This window comes from Solanum tuberosum, unplaced genomic scaffold (assembly GCF_000226075.1).
Source record: "Solanum tuberosum cultivar DM 1-3 516 R44 unplaced genomic scaffold, SolTub_3.0 scf00736, whole genome shotgun sequence".
Taxonomy (NCBI): domain Eukaryota; kingdom Viridiplantae; phylum Streptophyta; class Magnoliopsida; order Solanales; family Solanaceae; genus Solanum; species Solanum tuberosum.
This window is the reverse complement of record NW_006239661.1, coordinates 66,641-77,610: the sequence shown is the minus strand read 5'-3', so window position 1 is coordinate 77,610 and position 10,970 is coordinate 66,641. Positions and strand designations below refer to the sequence as shown.

The following is a 10,970-nucleotide window of genomic DNA, read 5'->3' as shown; positions in this document are numbered from 1 at the left end:
AAGATCAAGAACGATCAAGATCAAGACCGTCGGATTCAAGATCAAGCTCGAAGCCCTTGGATTCAACTAGAAGTTAAGATCAAGATAAAGTTCAAGTTCAAGTTCAAGATCAAGATAAAGTTCAAGTCAAGATCAAGATCAAGTCCAAGTTCAAGTTCAAGATCAAGATAAATCACAAGTTCAAGATCAAGCTCAAGAGCCCTTGAATTATATTTGAAAAGGCGAATTCAGAGGATCATAAAGATTGTAACACTCGCACTTTAAATCAATAAAACGTTTGTTGCATAATTTTCCGTTCTTGATTATTGTTTTCTTGACGTGAAATTTTATTGTCTACACCATGATACACAAATTTATTAACTTATATAGTTACTTTATATTTGATATTAATATAATCCAGTCCTAATTAATATGAATATCACAAAAAGAATAAACTTTACATTTTAGTTTGCTAGGACCACAATCAAAATTCATCAATAGTTGAAATAACATAATGATATGAAACCACAAGAAGTCTCAAACATTATAATACAAACACAATACTCTTTTTATATGGGCCAAGAGGCCTAGTACACAAGCATGATCATATAACTAAAATAGATCACAAACACATAACAATATTCATTATAATAATTAAAACTCAATAACTCATATTAAGAACTACTAATTAAGTAGAGATCAATAGGATTAACATGAATAATCTGCCTTTTCCTTGAGATTGCTTTTCTTTTTCATTAACCATTTCCTCCATTAAAATGCCAAAGGATAGAAGTTGCCCTTTCCAACAAAAAAAAAAAACACCGCCAAGAGAATTTATCAATGGACAATAATTCCAAGAAGGAAGCCACCATCTCCGGTGAATCAACGACGAGAGCCACCTCTTCCGCCACCACCCTTTTGCCCTAAAAGTTGGTGGCAAACGGGTGGTTGACCACTAGGAAAACCATGCAAAGGAAGCCTCACATGAAAGGGGAGAGAGGGTTTATTTTAGAAGGCTTCGCTTAGTGTTTATAATAGTCACTTGGTTCTTTTGTCCTAGATCATGATGAGTTGATGACAATAAAAAAAAAAATGCTTTATGTTTTGTAATAGCGAAGCAAATTTAGAATTTTGAGTTTAGATGTTCTGTTTTAAAATTTATATTGCTTTTTGGAAAAAATTATAAGTAATTTCTTAATAAAAATACAAAAATTAATTAAAAATTACTGAATTTTATTGAATTCATAATCAATCCTCTAGTTTCATCCTTATGAACAGTGTGATGAATTTCTATACAAACAAGTTAATTAAATATCTCGCATTCGAACTCTGAAAACGAAATCATCCTTGATAAAAAATATTTTGACTCACAAAAATAACACTTTTCAACATAAATATAAACTACTAATAATTAAGCTTCAAAATAAATATCGAACATCATCGAAAAGTGATATCAAATAAAAAAGTGGGGTGACTTGAGCAAGTAGTGTATTGTCACTTTTGGGTAAAGTTAGACCAAAAAGTAAGTAGGAGAAAAGAGTGAAATGGAATATTGGGATTGGATGGGATCTTCCAAAGGATATGCCATTGGCACTTCCTTTGCTCCACATCAGGCATCTCATTTCTATGATACTTTTATTATTTTTGGGTTCATTTAATTATTTTAATGGAAAAAGATTAAAAGTATTTTTAATGTATAAAAAAAGGATCATATATGTTATTTATTTATTTTTGGATTTATGGATTTGCAAATATTTTTCAACTAATACTTTAAACTTAATGACTTTTTTATAGTTTAAATAGTCACGTGACATACTATAATTGATCAATATATTACATAATTTAAAAAATAAATACATCCATTTCTTAAATTCAAATCTACCAACCCATTTAATCTACCGTTTCTTCAAATTAATGAAGGCAAGTTGTTAGTGACAGGGGAGAGGTTTTGGAATAGAAAAGAGAGATATAAATAGGAGGATATTTATTTGGTTAATATATGTTCATATTTTAAATACGAGGTTATTTTTAATGAAAAACTTAAATAGTAAGATAAATATGTGTTATGTATTTACTATACATAATTATAATTTAAAAGAATTACATTATATCATTATACTTGGAGTTTTATAGTAAATATCTCTTCTCTCACTAGCCTCTCGAGTCTCGCCCCCCCCCCCTCCCTTTCTCGTCCTCGCCTGAATTGAAATTCAATAAGCAACAAAAGATCTGGGATTCAGATGAGATACTACTAATATAAATATCAGACGAGAGATCGATGGTGGAGACCGCTCTTCTTCTTCTTCTACTACTCTTCGATTTCATACATAGACAACCCTCACCATGTCTGAACGAGCATAGAGAGAGATACAATATTGGATCCATCTTTTGAATGAGTATGCAACATGTGGTACAAATGCATAACAAGCCAGGGACAAAATACGATTGAATATATTGATACAAATTTATAGCCAATTACAAATACACTCAAATACATTGATAACCTTATAACAAGTACGTAATCTCTAAGAAAAAAAATCAATGATACTATTTTCAGAGAAATTCAGAATTTAACCTCAATCTTACATTCTCATGTAAGATTGGAAATAGAGTTTTATTGTACAACAACACCACACATGTTTATTATTAATGTGAAACATATAATTAGCACATAGAACATAACTACGTACATACGTACCACTCAAAATTATATTCATTACTTGTAAAATTCAAGAATCGTGAAGAAATGATCGATGTAGACACCCTTGCAGTCAGTGAAACCGGCAGCTCGACCAAGCTGCCGGTATTCTTCCTCAGTGCGGTGCTTGCCTTGGGCACGATAAATAGCCATGCCATAAATGTCAATTTCAAGAAGGGCTCTAGTTCTCTTGCTATCATCAGTATGGTGAGGCAAAACTGGATCACAAATAATAAATTTGCCTTTCTCTGGAAGTGCATTGTAACAACTTTTCATTATTTGCTTGCATTCATCCTCTGTAAATATTGCTAGTATCCACTACATGCAATTCATGTCGCAAACCAAAATATAGAGTCAGTAAATCTTTTAAAATTCATGTTTTTTTAATGAACAGATATGTCTATTCAATTTGAACCTCGATATATTACAAAATATCCAACATTCGTCTACTTCTTTCACGTGGTAGATATATCTAGTTCAATAATTTAAAGTAGAAACAAAATATATTTGTCAATTACCTTCATGAAAATAGCATCGCCCTTTGGTATGTAATCGAGCATGTCACCACCAACGTGTTTTATACCTGCACGTACTCCAAAAACTTATCTTAAATTGGCCCTACCCCTACCATCATATTTAGCCACACGTATATTTATATTGCAATTAATTCAACCGTTTAAAATTCTAGATCTCTACGTTTGGGTGTGCATAAATAAGCACTTAAACTTGTATATAATTAAAGAAATAGACACATACGTCTTACGTGGCATCCTACATGACAATTTATGTATTATGTCACGTACATGCATGTATACTTGTTTATTTTTATACAAGTTTAATTGTCTACTTATACACCCAAGTTAAATAACATAAATATCAACTGAAACCAGTTAAAAAACACATTTATATAGTATGTCTCTCAAATATATGAAAGTGTTATACTTCGGTCGAGGAAAACGCACAGTCTCTCTATCTTTACAAAATAGGAATAAAATATCGTGTATACACCATCTTTTCAAATCTTACCTATGAAATTAGATCAGATATGCTATTGTTAATGCGTTATTATTGCATCTCAAATATACTAAAGAAAGTTGAATAAAATAGAGGATTGAAACTTACGAGGAATTTGTGGGGCTTTTTCAACTACCTTAGGCAAATCAAAGTTGATTCCAAGTTCAATACTTGGATGTTTTTCTAAAATCATCTTCAAGCAATCTCCAACACTTCCACCAACATCAACAAGTGTTTTCACACCTTCAAATCCATCATATCTCTCTAACATTACCTTCATAAATGGCATAGAAACTCCAGACATTGCATTAAACATAAGGCTATTCATCTCTGGGTTTTTTCCATAGTAACTATAAGGTTGTTCACCATATACTTTCACAAATGGATCGGACGATGAATCATTAACGGTCTCATGAACCATCGTCCACACCCTCATTAACGCGTCTTGATGGTGTTGGAGCACGTACAAGCCATGAGATAAGCCATTCTCGTCCGTGACTAGGGTTTTTCCCACTTCAGTCAACGAATATCTGTATACAACAGACAATAACTATGCCTCAATTTCAAATAATGAATTAGGATAAATTACATTGCTCAAACACTAGCTGTCGCGAGCACCTTTAATATTTATGGAAATTAATTTTTTATAAAAAATAACTTTTGTCGTACCAAACATGTTTCTACTTTTGGATTCCATTAGCAATTGCCAACATATATAGATATCTAGTGTGTGGACCAGGAACACCACATGTGCTAAAGGAAAATAATGAACCTCTTGTTAGAATTTGACTTGACTTTCTTCGATGAATTAAGAAGATGAAGAAGACTAGGCCTAATTTTGAACAAATTAGATTTTAGCATTATATCAAGCATAATACATAACTTTCTTAGGTTCTTGTTTATTAATGTTTGTTTTGATTTTTATTTAAATTTTATTGTATTATATTGTTTAAATCTATTGTTAGGTATCAATTAAAAGTCTCATTTTATGTAACGATCGATTTGGTGTGATTGTGTCGTAATGTTAATATTTTCTTCTCTTTTTGTCTTTATTTATTATTAATAATCTTATTATATCTTTTACCTTACCTTTTCATAGTAGCATTACCTCGTACCCTACTTTTTTTGTAGGTTCATCACTCAAATTCCTGATGTGTGACATTATTAACGACGGAGTACGACACAATCTATCCAAACATTGTATTAGTTAAAACAATTTGATACAATACAAAAAAAAACACAATACGATACATTATGAAACAATACTTAACAACCATCCAAACAGACTGACTGTTAGTGTTAAAAGTACCTTCTTTGAGAGCCGTCATCGACTACATGCTCCTCGAACACACGGTAACTCGTGAGCATGCGTAGAATCCGTTGAAGGTTCTCAGCATCCCCGCCACCCTGAGGGCGGATTTTAGCGAGAATTTCAGCGGGAGAGAGTGGAGCATTAGATCCACCTTCCCAAATAGCATCAGCTACCTTGAGTTTGATAATGGCATTGAGGGACATAGGTACACTTATCATGTTAGCTAATTCCATTATAGCTAACCTTGCATTATTGTTGTTGTTGTTGCTTGTTTCCCCATTTCCATTCTCCATGTCTTCTACACTTTTTTTTTTGCCTTATTTTGTTTGGGAACTATATGTTATATTGTTTAGTTATAGGGATGTCATGTATTGATAGTAAAAAAAACTTTATTGGCCAAGTGTTGTTACTTTATAGCTAGGTACAAGTAACCAAGGGTTGTGGTGTAGTGGTGTGAGTGTTTTGCCCTTAATCAGAGGTTTTGGGTTCGAGCCCTGAATATGGAGAAAATCTTGTTGGGAGCGCTATCCCCGAATGGATTCTGCAGTGCGCGGTTCAAATTTAGTCAGAGATCCAATATGAGCTTCGAACACCAGATGAAAAACCGAATTTAATCAGAGCTCCAATATGAGCTCTGAACACCAGATGGAAAACCAAAAAAAAATCAGAGACAAGTTGTATTTATTGTAAGAACTTTATTGGCCATGTTGTTACTTTATAGGGGCAAGTGCCAAGTTGTATGACCGGATTCAAAATTTAAGTTTTTATAGATTTAATATTTGTGGTTTTAGTATTAAATCTTTTGTAAAGCTAAATTTAAATAAACTTAGAATTTGAAGCTTATGAATTTATGTCGGGTCTTCAAATCATCCCATTTATTGATAGCAATTACCTTTAGCATACTTGTCATTCAAATGTCCTATTTCTATTATAATTTTAATAGTCGTAGTGTATTATTGTCTAGTTTGCTTGTATCTCGATTAATTTTATGAGATTTCGTGACCTATCCTCAATAAATATATAATTCTATCTATCAAGATTCTGAAAATAGGAAAAAATACCTAGTATTCTTGCTTCTGATAAAATTTTAATATAAAATCTCATAATTTTCAATCTATTTTACTAATCACTAGGCTATACATATGTGCTTCCATTACTAATTATTTTCCCTCTATTTAACTTGATTAGATATAATTCAGCATATTAAGATTAAAACTATTTAATTTTTTGTGTAAATTCATATATAAAATGTCAATTTCTTAAAAACATGTTTCTACATTTAAAAGTTACATTGAAGGAAAAAGAAATAAGTCATAATAATTAACAATTTAAAGTATTTAAAAATATATATAGTCAAAGATTTATTTTTGTTACTCCTATGACAATACAAACTTTATACCTGGATGACTCCTACAAGATACAAACTTTGTGCACTTAATTTACATAATTTTAACTTTAAATTAATGTGTATCTATAACTAACTACAAAGTACGCTATTAATTACCTCTATAATATACAATATATGTTTATTTTACTTAATCCATAAAGATAAATATTTTTGTGTTGCAATTTCTAAGATATAATGAACTTTTCTGATCATATTTTCAACTAAATCATTTTTTTACATAGTTTTCCTCCAATCGAACATTCAAGAAAATATGAGAAATTGCATATTAGAAAGGTGTGAGCTACCGACATGGATTGTGGTACAATGGTGGAATTATTTCACCCTTAATCAAAAGTCTCATATTCGAGTCATGAATATGTAAAAAATCATATTGGAACCGTCACCATCAAATGGACCTTACAGTGCGCGATTCGAATTAATTAGAGCTCCAATGTGAACTTCGGACGGAAAAAAAAAGGTGTGGTCTACAATTCAAAAAGTAATTGCCAAAATTGTCCCTCCATGATCAATGTTTAAAATCAGTAGGGACTCAAATCAAACAAAATCCATACTTTTTGAAAGCAACAAATCATCTGTCTTTCACGTGATAGATATATACACTCTTTCTTGATTTTTTTTCCGTCTAGCTTTAATTATTTTAAATCTATTTTTTTTTTTAAATATTTATTTTCAATCTAATAGTCCTTTAAATTCATTATCTGATTAGATGATATATTTAAAATCATAAAATTTAAAAAATATTTTAATTCATTATATATTCTTAGTTTAAGACTCTAAGACTGTAAAATTTTAAAAAATTCTTTACTGTCTTAAAATTGCATATCAAATCAAATTAAGACAAATAAATTGAAATATATATTAATTAATTATTTATTTTTAAAAAAAGACAATGAAAAATTGTAGTAATTCATTTATGTCTTATTTAAAGGGCAACATTTTGAATAGGATGGATGGATCATAGGTGCACAATATAGAGTTTTGCTTTAGGCTTTTCAATGTTTTGTTACTGTTTTATTTTTATTTTTACTTATTTGGTTAGAACAAATAGGTTATGTTTTGATTCTGCTTTTTGCTTACTTTTGTGAATTTTTTTTGCAAAATACCTTTGAATTGACAATATGAATTTGTATGTTAGAAAAATTAAAGATATTTTCCTACTCTTTTCTTTTATAAATAATAAATAGATAAAAGTAATATTCACTCTGTGCTAGTCCTTTCTCAAAGTTTTTCCATCGATAAATAAAATACTCCAATCTTCCATCCTCATATAAAGTAGAAAACGTAGTTCTATTTTACAACTACAACACCGTACATTTATTTTAATGTTAAAACAGAACTACGTTCATACCACTAACATCTCACAATTATATTCATGACTTGTGAAATTCAAGAATCGTAAAAAAATGATCGATGTAAAAACCCTTGCAATCGTTGAAACCGGCAGCTCGTCCGAGCTGCCGATATTCTTCCTCAGTACGGTGCTTGCCCTTGGCACGGTAAATAGTCATGACAAAAATGTCACCTTCAAGAAGTGCCCTAGTTCTCTTGCTATCATCAGTATGGTGAGGCAAAACTGGCTCACAAGCAATAAATTTACCTTTCTCTGGAAGTGCTATGTAACAACTCTTCATTATTTCTTTGCATTCATCATCTGTCCATGTTGTTAGCACCCACTACATGTATCCATGTCACAAATTATGTTAAGTTGTTTCGAAACTTGTGATCATAAATATAAATATGTTATTAACATTTCACTAAAACATTTATAATAGTACTAGCATATTGATTTTGTCAAAATACTTTAGCTGATATTTATGCTCTTCAATTTTGGAAGTACACAAATAGACACTTACACGTATATAAAGTTGGATTAATAAACACACATATCCTATGTGGCATCCTACATGGCAATTCGTGTCCTACATTGTGTCCAACGTGTATGTCGTGTAGGACTCATGTGTCTAGTTGTTCAAGTTTATACAAGTTTAAGTGTCGACATGTGCACACCCAAAATTAGAGAACATGAATATAAAGCGAGCCCAAATTAAAAGACATTTATTATAAATAAATCAAATTAAACTATACTTTTGATTTAATCTTAACCCCAAACATAAAGAATTATGTTTATCATTTTCTCACTTACTTTTTTTCTTCTTGGAACAGAAAAAAATTATTTATAATTTAAAGATCGTTCATACAAAAGGGAACTGATTTGTATGATGCACTTACCCTACTACCTTAGGTCTTGTCCATGGAAAAGAAAACAAATTAGAGATAAAAAAGGTGTGGTCTACAATTCGAAACTCCTATTATATTGCCAATTAATGTTCAAACAAAATACATAATATTTGAAATCAACAACCCAACTACTTCTTTCATGTGGTAGATACTTAGATACATATGTTGAAACAAAATAGATTTGACAATTACCTTCATGAAAATAGCATCCCCCTTTGGTATGTAATCAAACATATCACCACCAACGTGTTTAATACCTACACGCCAAAAACTTATCTTAAATTTGGCCCTATTATCATATTATAGCCACATATTGCAAATATCAAAACATTTTAAAACAATTCAATTTGCAAAAACCACTAATTGAATTGTAATTTAATTAAGAGTACAAAGTGTTCCTTTTTAGCTGTCATAATTTTTTTTAGAGTTAAATAATATAAATTTTGATTAACATTTTAAGATGTACTTTTTTTATCATGTTGATGTGGGAAAAAAATGCAATTATGTAGTAATTTTTGTATAGTTTATAAATATATATTTTTTTTAATGTAATCTAATTTAGCTTTGAAAATTAGTTAAACTGACTCTGAAAAAACACAGCATGACAACTAAAGAGGAATAGAGGAAGTATGAGTAAGAGTTCGTAGTCCGTACATACTACCTTTTCCAGATTCTGAAATTATACTGAATATGAAATTATAGTTAGATAAAAGAATGAAACTTACTAGGAATTTGTGGGGCTTTTTCAACCACCTCAGGCAAATCAAAGTTAATTCCAAGTTCAATATTTGTATGTTTATCTAAAATCATCTTCAAGCAATCTCCACCACTTCCTCCAACATCAACAAGTGTTTTCACACCTTGAAACCCATCATATCCCTCTAAAATTGCCTTCATAAATGGCACAGATACTCCAGACATTGCATTTAACATAAGGCTATTCATCTCTGAGTTTTTTCCATAGTAATTGTAAGCTGGCTCACCATTTGCCTTCACAAATGGCTCTATCGATGAATCATTAACGGCCTCATGAACCATCGTCCACGCCCTCATTAACGCGTCCTGATGGTGCTGGAGCACGTACGAGCCATGAGATAAGCCATTCTCGTCCGTGACTAGGGTTTTTCCCACCTCAGTCAATGAATATCTGTATACAACGAACAATAACTATGTCTAAATAATGAATTTGGATCAACTATATAAATTATCGTTGAATGGAATATAAATTACATTGTTAAAACACAATGGAAATTTATTATTACTATTTTGAATAAAAAATTACTTATGTTGTACCAATTACGTTACTCCACTAACAATTGCCCAACACATAGATATCTAAGTGTGTGTGGACCAGAAAAATCACATCTATTAAGGAAAATAATGAACCTCATATTAGAAATTAATGCCTTGACTTTCTTCGATTAATTAAGAAGATGAAGAATACTAGGCCTAACAAATTAAATTAGCATTATATCAAGCTTAATACATATCTTTTCTTAGGTTCTTGATTATTTTATTAATAATATGAGAAATTAACTTTTTTTCTCCCAAGCAATTGGAAAAAAAGTACCATACATATGTACTAACTTTAGATCTTAAATCCGTCACTAACAAAACATCATACAAAATATTAGCGTTAAAAAATACCTTCTTTGAGAGCTGTCATCAACAACATGCTCCTTGAACACACCGTAGCTTGTGAGCATACGTAGAATTCGTTGAAGGTTCTCAGCATCCCCGCCGCCCTGAGGGCCGCGGATTTTTGCTAGAATTTCAACGGGAGAGAGTGGGGCATTTGATCCATTTTGCCAAATAGCATCAGCTACCTTAAGTTTAACAACGGCATTAAGGGACATAGGTACACTTATCATGTTAGCTAATTCCATTATAGCTAATCTTGCATTATTATTGTTGTTGCTTGATTCCCCATTTTCGTTCTCCATAGTTTCTACACTTATTTGGGCCTTGTTTTTTGGAAACTAATATGTTTTATTTTTTTTTAGTTATATAGGGATGTCATGTATTTATTGTGGAAAAGTTATTGGCCAAGTGTGGCCACTTTATATAGGGGTAAGTTGTATGACCGGATCTAGAATTTAAGTTTTATGGTTTTATTAATATTAAATCTAGGATTTTTTTAAGTTCTAAGTTTCATAGTTACTATACTTATAATAATTTGTACGTATGAATTTTTACGCGTAAATTATGCTTCAATTTATGAAAATAATGGATTTTGATGAATCTGATATTAATACTCTGCATTCGCTCTTAGTAAATCGGAGCTTATAAAAAATGAATTTATAATTTGAAGTTTATGAATT

The 10,970-nt window shown here is 30.8% G+C and overlaps 2 protein-coding genes across 2 annotated transcripts; both read right to left on the bottom strand.

Annotated features, from left to right (window-relative positions):
* Positions 1–2,407: 2,407 nt before the first annotated feature.
* On the bottom strand, positions 2,408–5,372 carry LOC102602494 (caffeic acid 3-O-methyltransferase 2-like). Its single transcript, XM_006367193.2, has 4 exons — positions 5,001–5,372; positions 3,800–4,221; positions 3,196–3,260; positions 2,408–2,995 (listed from the first exon to the last, which is right to left on the bottom strand). Exons 1-4 carry the CDS (start codon positions 5,294–5,296, stop codon positions 2,696–2,698), a joined length of 1,083 nt encoding a protein of 360 aa, XP_006367255.1. The 5' UTR covers positions 5,297–5,372; the 3' UTR covers positions 2,408–2,695.
* A 2,253-nt stretch (positions 5,373–7,625) lies between these two features.
* Positions 7,626–10,667, bottom strand: LOC102602154 (flavone 3'-O-methyltransferase 1-like). The gene is made up of 4 exons (XM_006367192.2): positions 10,297–10,667; positions 9,375–9,796; positions 8,842–8,906; positions 7,626–8,084 (listed from the first exon to the last, which is right to left on the bottom strand). Exons 1-4 carry the CDS (start codon positions 10,590–10,592, stop codon positions 7,782–7,784), a joined length of 1,086 nt encoding a protein of 361 aa, XP_006367254.1. The 5' UTR covers positions 10,593–10,667; the 3' UTR covers positions 7,626–7,781.
* Positions 10,668–10,970: the final 303 nt, after the last annotated feature.